The sequence below is a fragment of the Emericellopsis atlantica genome (genome assembly GCF_019669845.1).
Source record: "Emericellopsis atlantica unplaced genomic scaffold F5Z01scaffold_10, whole genome shotgun sequence".
NCBI classification, from domain to species: Eukaryota; Fungi; Ascomycota; class Sordariomycetes; order Hypocreales; family Bionectriaceae; genus Emericellopsis; species Emericellopsis atlantica.
Window position 1 is genome coordinate 641,378 of NW_025764712.1, and position 18,328 is coordinate 659,705.

Genomic DNA, 18,328 nt, shown 5'->3' on the forward strand with positions numbered 1-18,328 from the left:
CTCGGGGGTTGATACTGAGCCAGGCGACAGTCGTCCTGCCAAAAGGGCAAGATATCGATAGATTTCCCCTCTAAGCCAAAGATCCGTTTGTCCAGATTGCCGACTCAAAGCGGCCATGATATAGTCCAACTTTTTTTCGTGTGCGGGCCATCAGCTCGTCCCCTCGCCAAAGTTTTTCTTTCGTCTCTCGAGACGAGCAACGAAAAGGTGTAGAAAGCAAAAGATAGACAAAAACAAAAGGAAATAGTGCAAACGAGGTATCCGACACTCCAGCCAACCAACCGGTCTTCCCAAACCGAACCCCGCGCATACACACTGAGATAAGGCACGTGTACATAAATTGTGTCCATCCTGCAGTCCCTGAAACAATGGTCTATGCCAGAAAAGGTAGTTGCCGTTGCTCGAAAGAGTATCTTTCTATGTTCGTCGTTCCGGTTCGTCGTGTACTTGAATCGGAAAAGGTACGTAGGCACAGACGTGCATCAAGCCAGAATCGAGTGATTGTTGCCAAGCAAGTCGCTACGCTTAAGCGGGCGACTTGCTAGGGCCACTGCCGCCATTCTGGCGAGCGTCGTTACCGCTGACAGACAGGCCGCCCATGCCACTAGACAGGAAGGCGAAGGGGTCGTTCTCGCCGTTGCCGCCGCCGTTGTTGTTGCCGTTGTTCGAGCCGTAGAAGTTGTTCGAAGGTCCCGCGGAGGCCGGGCCATTCGACGCCGACTGGAAAGCAGCCTCGGCAGCACGGCTGTCAAAGGGCCCAGCAGAGTGCGCGCCAGGGGCAGCGCCGAAGCCCTGAGTGTTAAGGGAGCTTGGGTAGCCGCTGCCACCGGCACCACCGATATCAGCTGGAAGGAAGTGACTTGGGGGGCCTCCAAAGTGCTGGTTGTAGCCGCCTGCACCAGAGCCGCCAAAGGAGCCGCCGGATGCAAAGGGACCAGATCCGGGACCCGGAGTGCCAGACATGGAGCTCTGGCTCATGCTGTACTGAGACGCGTTGTCCATGGAAGGGCCAGGGCCCGGACCAGGACCAGGGTAGCCCGAGTCGGCAACGACCGCAGCACCAGCACGGCTGGCACCGCAGCGAAGGCAGCAAACATTCTTGGCGAAGTTGTGGTAGCCACAGACTTCGTTGCCGCACTTCCAGTCACCAGCACGGAAAGGCACAGCGCCGCTACCGCCCATGCGGCCACCACCGTGACCCATGTGGCCGTGATGTCCGCCATGGTGAGGAGGGGGGCCACCCATCATGTGGGGCGGGCCATAACCGCCGCCGTAGCCATAACCACCGGGGGCGCCTGCACCACCCATCTCTTGGTGACCGCCGCCACCGCCAGCACCCATGGCAGGGAACGAGCAGCGGAAGCATGCTGTACGGCGCTGGAAGTTGGAGAAGCCACAAGAGGGACAGGTCCAGTCGCCGGGGCGAGGTCGGTTCTTGCTGGGAGGGAATGGGGTTAGGATATCTTGAGCGCGGTCGAGGACACGGCTGGATGAAGGCGAGACCTCGATGGCCTTTTCGTTGAGAGCGCGGCCATTCATGCACAGACTTTCGGCAGCCTAGGGGAGGTTAGTAACTCATGTCGACAACGAGAAGCGCATTCGTTGGCTGGAGCTTACCTCTTCGTGGGAAGAAAAGACGGCAAAGCCGGTGCCCGTGGGCTTGTGCTGCTCAGGGGTACGCAGGGTCCAGAAAGCGATGGGGCGGCCACCAAACTGAGTGAACCAGCTCTCAAGCTCGGACTGAGTGGTGTCGTGGGGAAGGCCGGACATGTGCAGCACCTTGCTGCGCTCAGAGAGGAAAGCCCGCACATCAGCGCGGGCATCCATAGGCCTGGTAAGGACATCAGGGTGCTCGCCCCGAGGCTGCGACTTTCGGATCAGGCCGCCAAGCACGCGGGCCAGAGTGACTGCCTCCTCCATAGCCCTGCGAGGCGAAGCCGGGGCGAGAGCCTGTAGATGGAAGGGCAAGTTGTGCTTGATGGGAGCGCTCGACTGGACGGGCTCCACCTCGAGAGCAGCGCAGATATTGGACAGCATCGAGGGACCGAATGGCAGCGATTCTGGGTGGCGTTGCTGCCAGCGCTGGTACTCGGTGCGAAGATCGAAGGTGCGCGAGTGCTGTAGGTAAGGGGGCAGCACGACGGCCTTGTCGCGGGCCTCGCGTGGAAGCTGGACGCGGAGGTCCCAGGCATCGAGAGTGACGAAGACGAAGTCGAGGTTCTTGCTCGTGAGGTGCTCGTTGGCGAACGTGTCGAATCTAGTGATAGCGTCTCTAAAGGTACCCGCGTTTCGGACATGTTCCCAAGTCAGGGTGGTCAGGCTCGCTAGATAGCCATGTCAGCACTGAATCCGATGGTGTATTCCGATTATTTGAGCGAGCAAGATGCACTGCGTGCATTTGTCGACAATGGTGGCGGTTCGGAGTTGGAGGGGTGTCTCAGGAACGTACTGCAGAGGGGGGTGATGGGTGTGTTGACTGGCTTGACAAGCACACTTTCATGAGCGAGCTACAGAGCAAAACAGTTAGCTGTCTTGTTCAACAGGTCTCGGCGCTTGAGATGGCTTACCTCTTCAAGCGAATTGGCGTCGATCAGGATCCATCCAAGCTCAATGACCTCGGCAGAGTCCTTGGTGACATAGACACCGTGCTCGTCACAGGTGGTCGCAACGTGGATAACCACATAGCGGTCAACGCTAAATGGAGTCTGTTGTTGCGAGGCCATGATGAAGCGATTTCGAGGCGATCGACCGGAGACGAAGAGCGAGATCGAGTAGCTGCGGATAGCTAGTGATAGGCAGACGAGGCGTTAGTCTGCGGATGCAAACAAATGCAGTAGGCAACTGTCGGCGGCGGGCGGTTCGTCGGTCCGGCCTGACTGTCTTGAATCTGTCAATCAGCTGGTGACAATGGCGAGCAGCAGCTTGTGACCCAGCTGGCTCGGCGTGACAGAATAAGCGAGAGAAAAGGGGGGAGGGGGGGAGAGTGGGCTAATGGCGATGCTGGCGTGAAGATGTTTTACCAGACTGAAGCTCTGGCAACGGGGAGGTGAGGCAGCAGAGAATAGAGAAACTCAATCCCAGGAGTGAGTGGAGGCAGGCAGGCGCCCAGGCGTGCCCGCGTCTTGCCTGGCACAGTGTTGGAGGTCCCTTCCCACAAGGCTTCACTGCTGACAGCGTGCAGGTTCGGGTTCCTGAGGGCGGGAACTGGCGTTCTCAGGGGGCGCCCAGCCTGAAAGCCGTTGGCCGTTGCACGTCAAAATGTGGGGTTTTACTATCCGCACAGTGAGGGCTCTCCAAATATAGTGGGCACGACGCATTTCCTCTGCATCCGACATCCTGGCCTGGTTGGCAAAGGCGATGATAGGTAGATCGAGGGTAGTTCTGGACAAAGGCCATTAATAACCTTTGGAAAGACAAACAAGAGGCTTGCCATAAAGAAGAGGCAAACATAGTCTAGTCATGGCCGTTGAGCTAAGGTATCCATCGTTCACCACGAGGCATGAAGCTTGGAGCAAGACTGCAGCTGCACTAATAAAGGCACAGTAAGCGTAGCGGTGGACTTTGACAGGCACAGCGCGCTAACAGGTACGTACACCCACTGTACATGGGAACCCCCAATGACATTGAACTTCATCTTCCCAATAGACACCGAGCGCGCCTCACCGATCCGCCTCAATGCACAAATACGTAGGCGAAATGTGTTGACCATGCTCATACGCGACCCTATCCTTGCGTCAAACAAATATATCAACGCCATGAAACCCCAGGGACAGCCTACTCTACGTGGCACAGCCCTCTATCCGCGGCATAGCTCCAACGGTCACCACCTACAGTATATCAAGTGAACAAGCACTGTCCCAACGTTAATCAGGGACGTCAAGTCCCTCATACGTCGGATCCCGTCCCGTCCCGCTAGTCGTAGCCGCGAGATCCCTTTCTTCCACGACCGTAATCAGTCACCGGTCTATGCGATATTGCATGTTCCAACAGGATGACGACTAACTTACATTCCGAGGTATGCGCTGCTGCGACGTGATGGCTGCGATGAGAATCTTTTCGTCGCGTCCCGTCTCAGTGGCTTTGACCAGCTTCTGGTTACGCACCATCACTTTCCTACGGATACATCCAGTCGACATACGCCCCAAGCCACCAAGCTCGCAGCAGTACTACGGACATGAGGCAAACTCCGCTGCCGGTCGCAGCCCCCATCGCCTAGTACACTACTCACTTTGGCTTTTGCACATTCTTTTTCGGCATGGCAAGGCGGAGAGCAAGGCTTGATTCATGGTCCATGTTTCAATGCGTGCTGAGGAGCGGGACTGGACGGAAACGCCTCTCTCTGGGAACACAACTCGGGGCTTTCCGAACACGTTCTGGTCTCTTTGACCTACGCGGAGAGCTCTTGAGGTTCGCGTGCGCGCTGCTGGCACTGGGGGTTGCTGGTGCACAGGTAAGAGCCGTCACCTAACCGATGAGCTCCAAGTCGAAGGCGTCCTACCGCACTTTTCAGGTCATTTACAAGTACAACGACTGTCGGCATGGGATTCCATGCTGTTCGATGGCTAGGGTCTAGAGCTTACTATCCTAGATTTCTTCCACGTGTCGGCGACCATATCTTGGCGATCATGCCACGGCTACCTATATGAGTTGCATCAACGGCCGTGTCCTATTCATCTCATGGGCATGCGGCCCGTGCTCTCATGCCAACTTACACAGCCAAAAACCGCAGCGATAGGAATTCGATCCTCCGCTGCAACTACTCGCCTTGTCCTCTTGGGCATCGGAGCGCACTTGCGACCTACTGTGCGGTATGCCGAGACATGGACGCCTATATAAGTGAGGGTTGAGCCTAGAGTGACGGGCATGCCTCGCACTCCAGTCATAGGCATCACTGAAGGGTGATGGTCTATGCCGCCTCTCTACGGCCGGCAGCGACGCCCTATCTGAATCCGTGGAGCGAGATGGCATGTGTGAGGAGCTCTGCGCTCCCACGCGTGAGATATCTTTCAACCAGGGTGTCTTTAGCGTCACCTGCATAGCCACTGGTCAAAGCATTCCCAACTTCCCAGTTGCGCCTGGCACCAGACATAGCATCGGCGAGTGCAAGTCCAGCAACCCGATCATCTACGAGGCTATCGAGGTGATTGTCGACGAGGGTCTGCGCGCCTTCGGCAGAGTCAAGTGCGCGTTGTGGTGAACGGCGGCGCGCAATCGCTGGGCAAGGTCGCCAGGATACTTCCCAAGCTGTCTGACTGTACGCCCAAGTGGGAGAGTTGGGATCAACTCCGTCAGCATTTGGACAACGATGCTTGTGAGTTCAGTCCGGGACAGCTATTGGAGGGGTCTACCGGTCTACTGAGTGCCGCCGACTAAAGGGTGGCCTTGGAGGGAACAATGTGTCCCTGAAGTCAAGGTAGGATGCGGGCTGTGAGTAGCTGGTGCACCGTATACCAGGGATTTGTGGAATCCCGCGTGATGATGCGCATGTGCGATGCGATGCGGCTGAGCGGCTCTGCTTCACTGAAGACGGCAGTCCCTGCATGTACGTACAGGGCGTCATCCAAAGGTGTCCAACACCAGCGACTGGAGGAGCCATTGGGCAAAGCGACACGGTCCGGGCCAACCCGAACGTCATGGACCATTGCTTCGTTTTGTCAGTAATGGTTTAGGGCTGTGTGTAAGAAATGTGGTCATTCACGCTTCGCTCACCTGCCGGCTCGGCAGTGAGGCGTACGCGTACCGTATACGTCACCCCATCATGCCATCTTGTACGCCCGTACACGTCATGTGTTCATTCCTTACCATCAGGTATCTTAAGAAACATCTCTAGTAGATTCAACCTTGAGCCAAACATTATTTCTTTGCTCGATTCCTTTATCACCATCCTGACTCTCTCCGATCCAATATCACTTCTCTGAATTCGTCAGTTGAGCGCGAGTCGCCTTAGTTTGACTACCCTACTCCATTCTCCTCGTTATCACCAACAAGCTCGCCACAATGGGTGGGTGTGCCGCGGTCATCCTGGTTATTGTCAACCTATTCTGTATGATTGCAGAGTTTCTTAGGCTTCATGTTCATGGCTAATGACCTGCGCAGTTCCCCCGATTGCAGTCTTCGCTCTGGCAGGATGTGGGATGGGTAAGTGATTTCGATGCAGTTTCGGCTGTCTTGGCAGCGAAGCAACACCCTAACACATTCATCAGATCTACTGGTCAATATCCTGCTCACAATTCTGGGTTACTTCCCCGGGATTTTGCATGGCTTCTATATCATTTGGGTCTACTATGATCGCCGCGAACAGGCCGCTCTGGGTCAACCCGCACCGAACAACGCGCCTGGCATCTACAGCGAAAAGGTCCAGAACGGTGGTCGCAGCTACGGCACGATGGCAAGGCCAGTGGCACCTGCACCGGCACCGGCACCAGCACCAGCCTACAACTGAGGTGTCCGCTGGTTGCGAGAAGTTTGCTTCCATGCCAAAATCGAGTTGAGTGCGCGAAGATTACTAGGCGGTCTCTTGCAATTGTCTGTACTGTTCGCTGGATGACGCTGTATCCTTACATCCTATCCTGCGTGGTAGTAAATGGAATTTGATCATTTCAGTTCGGCACGAACCGCTGTTTCAAACACTAATAGTACGTACTTTTAATGCCACTTGTCAATTCGATTGTCTCAACTTTGTATGCTGTGCCCAAAGGCCCAAAGGACCAATGGGTGTTTGCCCGTCTCCTCGCCGTGTGCGTCCTGCCCTGCGACTGGACCTTTAAACGGCAGCCACGACACGTTGCATATCTCCCGACGCTGGTGATTCGATGAAGATGCATTGCTCCCCTCAGTCCAAACATCATTTTGATGAATGAGATGCCCCTCCACTAGACCACCACAAAATCATCGCATTTATCAAGACGATGAGCTAAAGGTGCGACGCCTGGCAATCTGGAGTTCAAGGGACCCTCTTCTTTCTACCTCACGGATACTGGCAAAGTACGTACTCCGTACGTGCCTTCTAACTTTTAACCCACCAAAATTCCCAACGCGGGGCATTTCTGCGACTTGCCGATCCTCGGTCAACACCCTGCCTGCAGTGCCTGGGCCCTGGCCTCTCCATTTCCAACCCTCTCGACCGACTGACTGACCGCCAGCTTTCCTCCACGTCGACCGTGCATCACGGCTGCATACCGATTCTCCTCTTCCAGCGCAGCGCGCATTGTCTAGCACTGGTTTGCACCTTCCATTCGTCAATTGAGGCCGGCCCGCTCAACAAGTCCCCGACTGCGAACACGCCTATGCAGAGTGTGGCCTAAGTAATCGATCCGCCGCCCCTCTCAAGACACCAATCTTCCTCTGCTTTTCTGTCCTGCAATACCACGCATGGTCTTCGTGTACTGCAAGACAGCATAGCACGGGCATATACATGCCTGGAACGGTCCACTTGCGCACCGAGTAGCGAGACGCCCCTGCTAGCCAGGTACTGAGAACCTGCGAAGCAACGCACATATATCGTTGGCAAGGTTCACCATGGAACCCTCCGCTGCCTCTGTTCCTTCCTCCCGTCGACTTTCGCCGGCTCGAAAATCAAATGCTTCACATCACCAGCGCTCGATATCGGACAATGCCTCTCTGCAGGGCCAGGTGGTGACCAACCGTCAGGGTGCCTTTCCCTTCTCGTTCATCCGCTCGTTCCAAACGAACCCATCGTCCACGACTCTCGTACACTCCGTTGCCGAGGGCAAGGCCATTCCCGTGGACAATTCGACGGCCGAGAACCGGACGTCTGCGCTCAGGGAGCTCAACAATAACTATCCCAGCCGCCACCGCTACGAGCGTTCAACAGGTGCGCGAAGCACAACCTACTCCGAACCTGTCATTGTCCGGAGTTACTACGCACCCCAGAACAACAAACCGATAAGCACTTCTCGTAGAGGTGTCGTTGTCCACGGAGGCCCGGGCACAGTCTCACAGAGTGGGGAATCCGCTACTGCTCGCGGCCGTAGCATGCCCTTTGCGAGCTCCGTAACGACCGCCAGAAACGGAATGCTTTCCAAACTAGCCCGAGGCGCCGGGGGGAAAGGAAATGGACCTAGTCCCGCGGACGAGACCAAGCTGCCCCCCATCGAGGCTTTCACCTTTAAAGGTTTCATGGCCAACATGGACACGCAGGAGGCTGGGAGTGATATCAATGCTGACCTTGACCGCATCGCAGAAATCTGTGCGAAATCCAGATACTCGCTGAGCAATCAGTACGAAGTGCATTACCATCCTCACGGCTCTGGCTCGACCTTTGTGGGCTCGCCAAACGGCAACGATGGGCAGGGACCGACGTTGCAAGTGATCACATCTGATGACGATCGAAGTTCGAGACGTTCTCGAAAGAGACGGAATGGAGCTAGGCGGAGCAGTCGGGCCATGGGCACATTGGAGACCATCATGTCCTCGAGCCGGTCCTCGGACGAAGACAAGTCTAAGAAGAACAAATCGGCAGCCGAACTCGCCCGCGAGGTGCGCGGCAGAGCTATCGAGCGAGGTTCAGGGCGTGCGTCACCTGTCTCAGCACGCAGCACCACGACAGACGACGACCAAAGTCCGATGGCACCAAAGACTCCACAGGGTAGGAGGTCAGCATCCCTCGCGCTCATCGACAGCTCCATCAATGTGCAGTCAAACGTCGACACGACATCACCCCGCAACTCGAGCAGTGCGCTGCTCAGCGAGCCAGCTCATCCAAAAGCCTCGACGAGCCAACTGGAGATCCGCACAGTCCCCGAGAGGGAACAGAACAAGGAGAATATTCCTCCGCCCCCCGCGAACACTGTGTCACAAGTCTATCGAAACTCGGCGAAAAGGGCACCGTTACCGGCTGAGCAGCCCGGGACACCCCAGGGCTTCATCTCCGCGTTGACCGGTTGGATGCCGTGGCGCGCGGGAGAGACTGCTGCCCCCAAGGCCGCCGGGCGAGCAGAGGGCAGTCTTCGCGAGCTTTTGCGCTCGACGGATACGAAAGGGAAAGGTGTGCAGAGGGGTGCTAGCTGAGCTTCTGAAGAAGGACGACCTTATGACGACTTATGATATTTATGAGAAACGACACTGGGCACGAACAAGCCCAAGTAGTGGCCAGCATTGTATATACATCTAGTGTTGGTAGACAGCACTTGAAGAAATGACCAAACATGACTGCGTCTGGAAATGGCATTGTGTGCACCATGACTCTTACCGAGAGGATTATTGCCCCCCAGGGGTATATATGGATGTTGTACATACTTCGCCCGCGCCCACCATCCCTTGCTGCCTGTCTCGGAAATGCCCGTTCCCAAACGCCGTATAAAGTGTGATCTAACCAGACACCAATGGACCATATGAGATAAACAACTTTCCCCTATAACTCCCTATTCAAACTGTCCGTGCCGGTATCACCACTGTGGGCCGATGCTCCTACGCAACCTCCGAAGTTTCCTCGGCACCAAGATCAACATGGGGTCTCTTGGCCTCGGGCGCAGCAGCATCTTCGGTCTCCGCAGCTCGTTTCTTCTCCTTGTCGCGGGCGGCGTTGGCCTTGCGCGCCTCACGATTCTTTCGTTCATTCTCCTTACGAAGCGCCTTGGACTCGAATTCGTGCCAGTCACCCTCGATATCAGCGAGTCTACGTGGGGGAAAAAAATGTTAGCGCCTCGTACGGTTTGATGGGAAATGTGGCAGGTGACTTACTCTACTGCCTGTCTTGGCAAAGGCTCTTCCGTGAGGAAGTAGTCATGTTGTAGAACCTCGGCCGCTGTGGGGCGTTTAGCGGGATCGTACTGGAACATGCGCTTGAGGAGATCAAAGGCCTTGGGCGTGACTCGGTCCTCGTATTTCTCCGCAAACACGTTCTTCCTCTTGACAGTTGGTTTGAGGAGCTCAAACCAGGCCATGTCGACCAGACCAGGCCAGTCCCGCAAGTTGGGCGTACCGAGGATGCCGTAGATCTTATCGAGTTGGCTGAGTTCGGTACCGTCTCCGGGGAAGATGGCCTGCCGGACAAAGATCTCCACCAGGACGCACGCCGCACTCCAGACATCGACGGCCGCGGTGTACTGCGTTTCTCCAAGGAGTAGCTCCGGGGAGCGGTACCAGATGGTGATGACGCGATTGGTGTAATCCAGTCGATGGTGCTTGGCGAAGAATCGAGCAAGGCCAAAGTCAGCTAGTTTGAGGATGCCTTCGCTGCTGACAAGGATGTTGGCTGCTTTGAGATCCCGATGCAGGACCCCGCGATCATGTAGATAATCGAGGGCATCAAACATCTGCTTCGCAAGATGCTTCTTCTGCGCCGGGTTCAGGGTGAAGCTGGGGTGGTTGAGGAGGCCCGTAAGGTCATGGGAAAGGTATTCGAAAACCATGAAACAGTCGTTCCTCTCGACCATGACTTCCTGAAGATTCACAATGTTGAGATGTCTCAACGACTGCAGCAGCTTGATCTCCCTCACCGCTGTCACGGGGAACCCATCCCTTTCGCCTTCCATCCGCAAGCGCTTGAGGGCGACAAGGTCCTTTGTATACACGTTCAACCCCTTGAAGACCTTGCCGTACGTGCCGGACCCAATCACAGACTCGTTGCCAGGCTTGCGGAAGAAGACAGACTCCGAAATCGCTTGCTCCGAGGGGAGTGTCGGGCGAGGTTTTGGTCGCCGCATTATCTTTTTCACTTTGCGCATCCGCGGTACGACTCTGGGGCCGTCAGGTATAGGTGGCAGCGACCTCGGATCAGGTCGCCCTCTGGCTGAGGCGGGTTCAGTCGGCGCGGAAGCGGGAGGTTGCCTATCACTGTCTGCCCTGTCGAGCGACAACCTCCTCCGTGGAGGGGCGTTGAACTTCTGGGATATCTCGGGTTTGGGCGCAGTTGGTTTCGAGGGCCCCTTGAAAGCAAAGCTAAACTTGTTGCTTGGTCCAGTCGGCGGCGGACGCCCCGAGCCCGACGGCCCAGTAGGTGCATTAGGAGGGTGACTGCCATTCGTGTCCGACGCCTTTGAAGCCTCATCGATGCTAGCGTCTTCAGGCTCCGGTTCTCTCAATGGCTGGTCCGCATAATCGTTCGGTGAGCGATACTGATCGTTGAGCTCGTCCGGCGGCCCTGATTGACCATGTCCTGAACCACCACCCCATTGTGACGATTTGTAGCCCATGCCACGTGGACCGCCACGACCGTTGAATGGAGCTCCACGATGATTCCCGCCATGGTATCCTCCACGATAAGATCCCGGGGGTGGCCCGTAAGGCCCATCCTGTGGCGGCATGTCGTAATCTCCCGGGCCTTGGTGGTACTGGTACTGATGATAAGGGGGCAAATATCGCCCTACTCTACCACGCCGGTTGGGGGGATGAGGTGAACGGGGCGGCGAAGCACGGTATGAGGCCCCACGAGGAGAACGTGGATATCTCGGGTCAGGAGGGGGGTAGTGTCGGCCATGTGCGTAGTCGTAGTCGCCGCGATACGGATCGCGATGACGCATTTCCTCATCAAAATAGGCAGCGGCAGGGCCATCGGGTGTAGGCCGTCGACCTCTCCTGTTTCCTCGGCTTGATGGAGAACGGGTTCTACCTCTGCGCTCGCGAGGACGTGCCTCGCTGTCGTGGAGGCTTACAGATTCGAGAGGTGCAAGGCTGGAGAGTTCGATTGGCCGCTCCATCGGAAAGTCTTGGTGACCAAAACGATCAGATTCGTCGATCCTGGAGTGTCTCGATTCGTGTCTGTCGCGGCGTGATGCCTGGTCACGCGGTGCTTCTGAATCTTCGCGGTGTCTGTTCGATCGCGACGAAGAATGGTCGTCCTGGGTAGGCGACGCGTGAGCACGAGGCGAATCCCGTCGCCTGTCGTGCGGCGAGTGACGACGACTGTGTTTCGAGCTATGATTACGGTCGCGATCTTTTTCACGATACCGACTGCGTTCTTTGTCCATGTCCTTGATCTTGTCGCGGCCACGATCCCTTCGAGAGGTACTAGAATGTCTTCGAGATCGTTTGCGATGACGATCGCTGGGCGAACGTGTCCTGCTTCTGTGCCTTTTGGGGGCAGACGGGGATTCCTTGTCACGGCCGCGGCTTCGGCTGCGTCGACGGTGGCTCTCGCCCAATTCTGGGTCACGTTGTTGCTTGTCTCTGAATCGGGGGATCAAATCCTGCGCATCAGCCGGACGGCGAGTATCGCTACCGCTGGGAGACTGTCGAGTATTGCGTTGGATCGTGTCTGGAGAGTGCCTTGAGCGAGCCCGTGAGGAGCGAGCCTTTTGGCTATCATGATCCGGCGAGCGTGGCCGTCGTCGGGGTGGAGACTGTCGTCGTTCAGATGAATGCGCGCGTCCTTCGGTGCGAGATCGATGTCGATTCTCGTCAAGGTCTATGTCATCTCGAATGGAGCCATGAGAGCGCGGCGGACGCTCTGGCAGGCTTGCCATGGTTGACGCCCTGAGACAAGGCAAAACTGTGCTGATTCTGGATAATTCAAGCCAGGGTTGATGGCGGGCCAGTGCAGTCGGGGCAATCAGTGAACGTTTGAGTGCTGGGCGGGATTGGCCGTGGCTTAGCCGACCCTGCAAGACTGTACCACGGCGCTAACCAACCCGGTCATCTGCGTCCGCGTCCAAACTTGCTTTGGCAACAATATTGCAACCGGTCGCGCGGAGGCTGTAAATGAGAAAGTCCCGGTAACTCGTTCTCTGCTGAGCGGATCAAGTCATTTGCTGCGATTCGAAAGCGGCTGTCGAGGCGTGGCGACCGGAGTGCAACGAGCGACTGACGTTATGAAGCTGAGGGTTGCACGGGTGGACTCCAGCTGGGGCAGAAAGATATCGCCTACGCATCGTACTCCGTAGAGTAGAGCGTTGCAGCAATCGTGTGGACCCTGGCTCTGTGGCCTCGTCTGTGAGATGAGGATTACTCCTTAGGTCAAACCCCCAGGTCATAGTTGTCATCAGGCCCAGTCTCCTCGCGGGTGCGTGGTTCGTTGCGCACAACGAACGACCCGCACGCAACATCACTCAAACGCAAGGCCATCAAGTGAGGCTTGCTTGCTAACTCGCCGCCTCCTGCCCGCCCATCAAGCGCGACCATTTCCGACTGCATCGTACCGGCAAGTATGTCCACCTGTCCGTGTTCAAGTCAGGTCGATGCCAAAAGACACGCGATCCCGACAGGTCATTCATGGGCGTTTGAGAACTACATAAGGGGCAAAGGACAAGCCACGTCCGAAACTTCCACCGTGACCGTGGAGAGTTCAGTCAAAGATGTCAACAGCGACAGCTATACTCAGCGATGACGCTTTGCCATGACGCAGGTTGCACCAAAGTCCCGATGGATGTCCAGGTTCCTCGGGCAATGGGGAGGCAAGACCTGGGGACTGATATGCATCTGTCGAACATAAAACCCTGACCGTCAAGCATATGGCGGGCAAAGGGGTCACAACCCTCTCTGCCTTTTCATGTTCAAGCAGCTGGGCCATGTTGTAGGGTTTCGAACCCGACCTCCATCTTTGGATACCGCCTTGTTGGGAACGGAGTGAAACATTCCTTGAGTTTCAGCAATTGCTGGGTGGTATAAAGAGTCAGAGTGTCCCGAAAAGAATGCACGCGAAATGCCATTACAGATGGGCAAGTCGGTTCCGGACGCAGCCTTGTGTAGTATTAGTACTCATTACTTCGCAGCGAGCGCGACGCAATGCCCTAGTCCTTTGTTCCCATCAGCGCAATGTAGCTGTCTGGTTCAGACCGCTAGCTCGGCAATGTCGTAGGGTCCATATGCGAGGAGGGTCGATCAGTCGTCGGAATAGTTCGTGCCAGCAAAGACGTCAGCTACCGTGGGTGCCCATCACGGACTCGTAAAACCGGCTGGTGGATTTCGAGATCCAGTCGTTCGCGCATCGCATAGAACCTGTCATAACGGTCGTTGATCCGAGATGGTATCCCCAAGGTGCGGTGCGAATGGTGGTGCGGTAATTGGTGTACTGCCCAAGCCACCACTGTGATGCGTTGGCAAGCACCATGGCCAAGTCACGTGTCACACCACTTCGCGCCGCTAGCCACTCGCGGCGTTTTGGAAGCACCTGTTCCTGATTTTGTCATTACCAATTACAAAATATTAAGATAGAATTCGACCACTATTATCAGTTTTTCTTACGATGATCCTGTATACATTTATATAGATTATTCATATGGATGTATAAACCGGCCGAAGCTTTGCCTTTAGCATGAGATGCAGCGGAGCGTGACACAACCCGTGCTCATATTATGGTTGGTTTATCAAATCTTGGTAAGTAGATTGTACAACCAGAGCAATTTCTTCCAAGTTGACTGCGGCTCTATTGCCATGATCAGTAGCCATAATGCTATACCTTAATTAACAACCACTTCAGTAAGTACAGAAGTACGTAGTAGATGCTTGTAATCGGATTTGACACTGCGAGACGCACGGAGTTCAGTGCTTTCACAGCGAGTCCGAAAGCCTCGGCACGGACTTCGACACAATTCCAGTCAAGTACTTACACATGAATGACTTTATCTTGTCTGGAGGTGCACAGCAAAGTCTCACATTCGTGGAAGCAGCTTTGTCAATTTTATGCGGCAGCAAACGGATTTCCTGGGCGATGTACACCAATAGATGCTGTGACACAAGAGAGAAATAATATCGTACGTGCAGCTTATACTCGTCTGTGGGCTTTCATCGGCCGCATTCGTAGGGGTCCACACACATGTTGGCCCGGGTTTTCTTGACCTTGATTCGGGATATGCCTTATTAATTGACCTCAACACTGTTCAGGGCCCCTGATCTGCAAGTACTGTCTCTCGCTTCTTCTCGAGATTGTGCGCGTGAGTTTCGTTGATAAACAGTCTCAACTGCGGAGGACACCCATCACACACTGCAATCCCTACTATATCGATTGGCTCGCCGGAGGCACGACGTCACCACCAACTCTCACAATGGAGTGGCTCGGTCACTCAAACATCGACTTCACCCACGCACCTACCACGCGCACCATCAAGTCCCGTGGTGATACCCAGGTGGCCACCGACTCTTCGCAGAAGAGTTTGGACGAAGCCCACCAAGATGTTGATCTGTTGACGATTGTAAAGAATGCGACGCCTCCCTGCCAGCTCAACCCTCTTCTCTTCAACGGGCATGTGCAGACCATGTGGACGGCGACCAAGCCACACGGGCCGCCAGTGTACTATCGTCGTCGGATCTTCACAGCGGACTCCAAGGAATACGAAGGTACCTTTGCCGTCGACTTCGTGGTACCTCCTCACGATGACGAGGACGACAGCATTTCGTTCCCTAGGACAGTGAACTTTACTGAGGAGCAATGGAAAGCTGTGGATGCCGGGTCTAACGACGAAAAGCCAATGATGGTCATCCTGCATGGTCTTTCTGGAGGCTCTCATGAAGTTTACTTGCGACACTGCATCCAGCCATTCATTGAGCAGGGGAATTGGGAGATCTGCGTAATCAACGCGCGTGGATGTGCAGGAACCAAGATCACGAGCGGTGTCCTGTACAACGCACGGGCGACATGGGATGTCAGGCAGGTCGTGAAATGGGTCAGGAAGACGTTCCCCAACCGACCTGTCTTCGGATTGGGATTCTCACTGGGCGCAAACATGCTTACGAATGTGAGTATCTTTGCCAAGACACCCACGGCGGAATGGCCACTGACCTTTGAAGTACTGCGGCGAGGAAGGGCCAAACTGTGAGCTGAAGGCCGCAGTTGTTTGCTCAAACCCCTTCAATCTGGAGATCTCGAGTAAGATCCTGCAAAAAACATGGATTGGGAAAGAGGTCTATCTGCGAGTAATGGGCGGTATGTATGGCTTCTTAAGTGACAAGGTGTATACGCTGACCTTCTCAGGATCCATGAGGGCCCTTGCGCAAAATCACAAAGATGACCTGGCGAAGAACACCAACCTCGACATGGAAAAGCTTGTCAGCGTCAAGTATCTGCATGAGTTTGACGAATTGGTACAGTAAGTGAATCGTTGGCCTGGCTTGCGGTGGACTACGACGCTGACGCGGCTAGATGCCCTAGCTGGGGCTACCCGACTGTATACTCGTATTATCGCGACGCATCCTCCACCGACGCGGTGCTGTCAATTAGGATACCATTCCTAGCTGTGCACGCGGTCGACGACCCTGTAAAGTTCCTTATCCAGAACCTATGCGCCATTGGCTTACAATATGCAGATCGCAGTCAAAGAGGCAATCCCATATGAGGAGTTCCGTCAGAACCCAGACACTATCCTTCTGACCACATCGATGGGTGGACATCTGTGCTGGTTTGAGTCAGGAGGCTCGCGGTGGTATACCAAGCCGGTATGTGTCCCTCGACCCGACATTGTGCATGCTGACAAGTCAGGTATATAATTTCCTCAACCACATTGCTTTCGAGACGGACTTGGAAAGCATCAAGCCAAGCAAGGACCCCGAGACCACGGGCAACAACGATAGAGGGACCAGATACGTCCCCATGCGACGCAACCTCTTCATGCAGCACGACACGACATAGAATCATCACTATAGATATAGAACGTACCGTACGACGAGGTCGGGTCAATAGAGTAGAGTCATAATATCGTAATGGCAAGATTTGCATAATTTTATCAATGCTTCCATGATATCCCGTACGCCAGTAACACCTAGCAATGCTAACATCATCCGCGCCTCTTTTTTTTCTATGCGAATGACACGCTCTTCCGTTTCGAGGGTTTGCCCGCCTTTGTTCCCGCAGAAGAGGCACCCTTAACGTTATCGTCGTCCTTGTCAGCAGGGCCACGCTTCCTCTTCTTCCTGAGCGACTCCTTCACGTTCTCCAGCTTCGTCTTGCGCTCCTCTTCCTTCTTCGCCGCCTCCTCCTTTCTCGCTTGTCGAATCTCCTCCAGCTGTCTCGCCTTTGTCATCTTGCTCTCAATCTGACCCTCCTTCTCTGCTTGCACGAGTGACATGATGGTCGTCATCGCTTCCTTGTCGTCCACAAAGACCTTGCCCTTCTTCTTGCCCTTGGGCTTGACGACACCCACGGGCGTGATCATGTTCAGCTTGGGGATGTTGAGCTCGGTGTCGGTGTAGGTCTTCCTCTTGGGCTTCTTGAGCAGAAGCGCGCGATTCTTCTCCTTCAATTGCGTGGCGTTGACGGGGCCTTTGCGACCAGCCGATGATTTGCTGGATTTCGGCTTCTCGTCGTCGGTCTTTTTAGGGCCCGCATTCTTGTTCTTTATGGTACGAGTCTTGGAGGGCGCCATGGTAACGGGGATGGGCGAACAGTGATGCTCGCTTTTCACGTCTGACGGGGAGTTATTAGGTTAGATGGGGAGCAGCTGTGGTCGCAATGGTGAGATGATGGGAATCTTGGGAAATTTTTAGGCGATAAGAGGTGACGAGGGGCGATAAGAACAATTTTGTGGGGCATCACTTGGGAGATCTGTAAGATACCTCACCACGAGCAATTCGTGTCTCTACAGGTCAAGACGTTGGTAAAGCCGCTTCTTTAATATCTTTAGTCAGACACCTCAGATGTCACAGTTGTTACTTTGGTATTTGATCCTGGAGTCAAATGCAATGCAGACCAGACATCGCCTTCTGTAGCACTGTCCGTCGAACAAGCTCTTAGCGCAGCTGCGAGGTGCAACCACATCCCCCAATTAATTACAGAGTAGGTAATTATCTCGTAAAGCGACTGGAATTTGTCTTGAATGCATTATCTTGACTGCATCACAACTGCGTCGAGTCCATGTCAGAACCTTGTGCAGACTCCACAGGATATGCTGACCCTATGAGCCTGGAGTGAACGAGTACTCATCGTCAAGGCCTTCCTCAGTTGGATGAGTCTCAAGTCGGATGTGTGGAGGCTTGATTAATGGGTCTTTTGAACAAATTTGGGCTGCCATGACTGGCGCCCTCGCCGAAATTCTGAGGCCGAATCCAATTGCAAAGCGGCTGAATTTTGCAACAGAATCCACCGCGCTCCTCTCACCAAAGGCCCCATTCTCCAACACCCGCCTGCAGCACTGTGACCCAAGAACGTCCAAGGTCCTTCCGAATCAGTCCACCCACACCACCATTTCCAACCAAGCATTCGACCACCACCAACATCATCATCACCTATCTATCTAGCACCTCGACTTTCGACACTCAACTATTCACACAAACGTTCCAACTCACTACGCCACCGTCCGTATAATTCATCCACCAGCCTATCAACTTGTATCAAGAGAGCGCATCGCTAGCTCTTGGAAAAGCGATAGAAAATCCCATCGTCAATCGACCGCCTGTTCATTGCAAACGCCCCCTCTACTCCTACCAGACGACAACGCCC

At 54.9% G+C, this 18,328-nt stretch overlaps 7 protein-coding genes across 7 annotated transcripts; 3 read left to right on the plus strand and 4 right to left on the minus strand.

The window, feature by feature from the left end:
- Positions 1-431: 431 nt before the first annotated feature.
- Positions 432-2,968, minus strand: F5Z01DRAFT_52686 (uncharacterized protein). Its single transcript, XM_046260444.1, has 4 exons — positions 2,568-2,968; positions 2,450-2,507; positions 1,618-2,324; positions 432-1,557 (listed from the first exon to the last, which is right to left on the minus strand). The coding sequence occupies exons 1-4, from the start codon at positions 2,721-2,723 to the stop codon at positions 526-528; spliced, it is 1,953 nt and encodes a 650-aa protein (XP_046119338.1). The 5' UTR covers positions 2,724-2,968; the 3' UTR covers positions 432-525.
- Positions 2,969-3,116: 148 nt separating this feature from the next.
- F5Z01DRAFT_653049 (uncharacterized protein) lies at positions 3,117-3,466 on the minus strand. Its single transcript, XM_046263331.1, has one exon. It carries the CDS (start codon positions 3,448-3,450, stop codon positions 3,214-3,216), a length of 237 nt encoding a protein of 78 aa, XP_046119339.1. The 5' UTR covers positions 3,451-3,466; the 3' UTR covers positions 3,117-3,213.
- A 2,357-nt stretch (positions 3,467-5,823) lies between these two features.
- On the plus strand, positions 5,824-6,677 carry F5Z01DRAFT_653054 (uncharacterized protein). Its single transcript, XM_046263332.1, has 3 exons — positions 5,824-6,043; positions 6,097-6,138; positions 6,204-6,677. Exons 1-3 carry the CDS (start codon positions 5,998-6,000, stop codon positions 6,440-6,442), a joined length of 327 nt encoding a protein of 108 aa, XP_046119340.1. The 5' UTR covers positions 5,824-5,997; the 3' UTR covers positions 6,443-6,677.
- A 649-nt stretch (positions 6,678-7,326) lies between these two features.
- F5Z01DRAFT_52803 (uncharacterized protein) lies at positions 7,327-9,229 on the plus strand. Its single transcript, XM_046260446.1, has one exon. The coding sequence runs from the start codon at positions 7,519-7,521 to the stop codon at positions 9,028-9,030; it is 1,512 nt and encodes a 503-aa protein (XP_046119341.1). The 5' UTR covers positions 7,327-7,518; the 3' UTR covers positions 9,031-9,229.
- F5Z01DRAFT_742796 (uncharacterized protein) lies at positions 9,192-12,425 on the minus strand (the record flags this gene model as incomplete). Its single annotated transcript, XM_046266879.1, has 3 exons — positions 9,192-9,637; positions 9,703-11,300; positions 11,331-12,425. 3 exons carry the CDS (start codon positions 12,423-12,425, stop codon positions 9,430-9,432), a joined length of 2,901 nt encoding a protein of 966 aa, XP_046119342.1. The 3' UTR covers positions 9,192-9,429.
- A 2,325-nt stretch (positions 12,426-14,750) lies between these two features.
- F5Z01DRAFT_653063 (Alpha/Beta hydrolase protein) lies at positions 14,751-16,594 on the plus strand. Its single transcript, XM_046263333.1, has 6 exons — positions 14,751-15,632; positions 15,685-15,820; positions 15,869-15,983; positions 16,037-16,151; positions 16,201-16,329; positions 16,373-16,594. Exons 1-6 carry the CDS (start codon positions 14,943-14,945, stop codon positions 16,520-16,522), a joined length of 1,335 nt encoding a protein of 444 aa, XP_046119343.1. The 5' UTR covers positions 14,751-14,942; the 3' UTR covers positions 16,523-16,594.
- Positions 16,595-17,436, minus strand: F5Z01DRAFT_653064 (uncharacterized protein). The gene has a single exon (XM_046263334.1). The coding sequence runs from the start codon at positions 17,253-17,255 to the stop codon at positions 16,689-16,691; it is 567 nt and encodes a 188-aa protein (XP_046119344.1). The 5' UTR covers positions 17,256-17,436; the 3' UTR covers positions 16,595-16,688.
- Between the last annotated feature and the right edge of the window lie 892 nt (positions 17,437-18,328).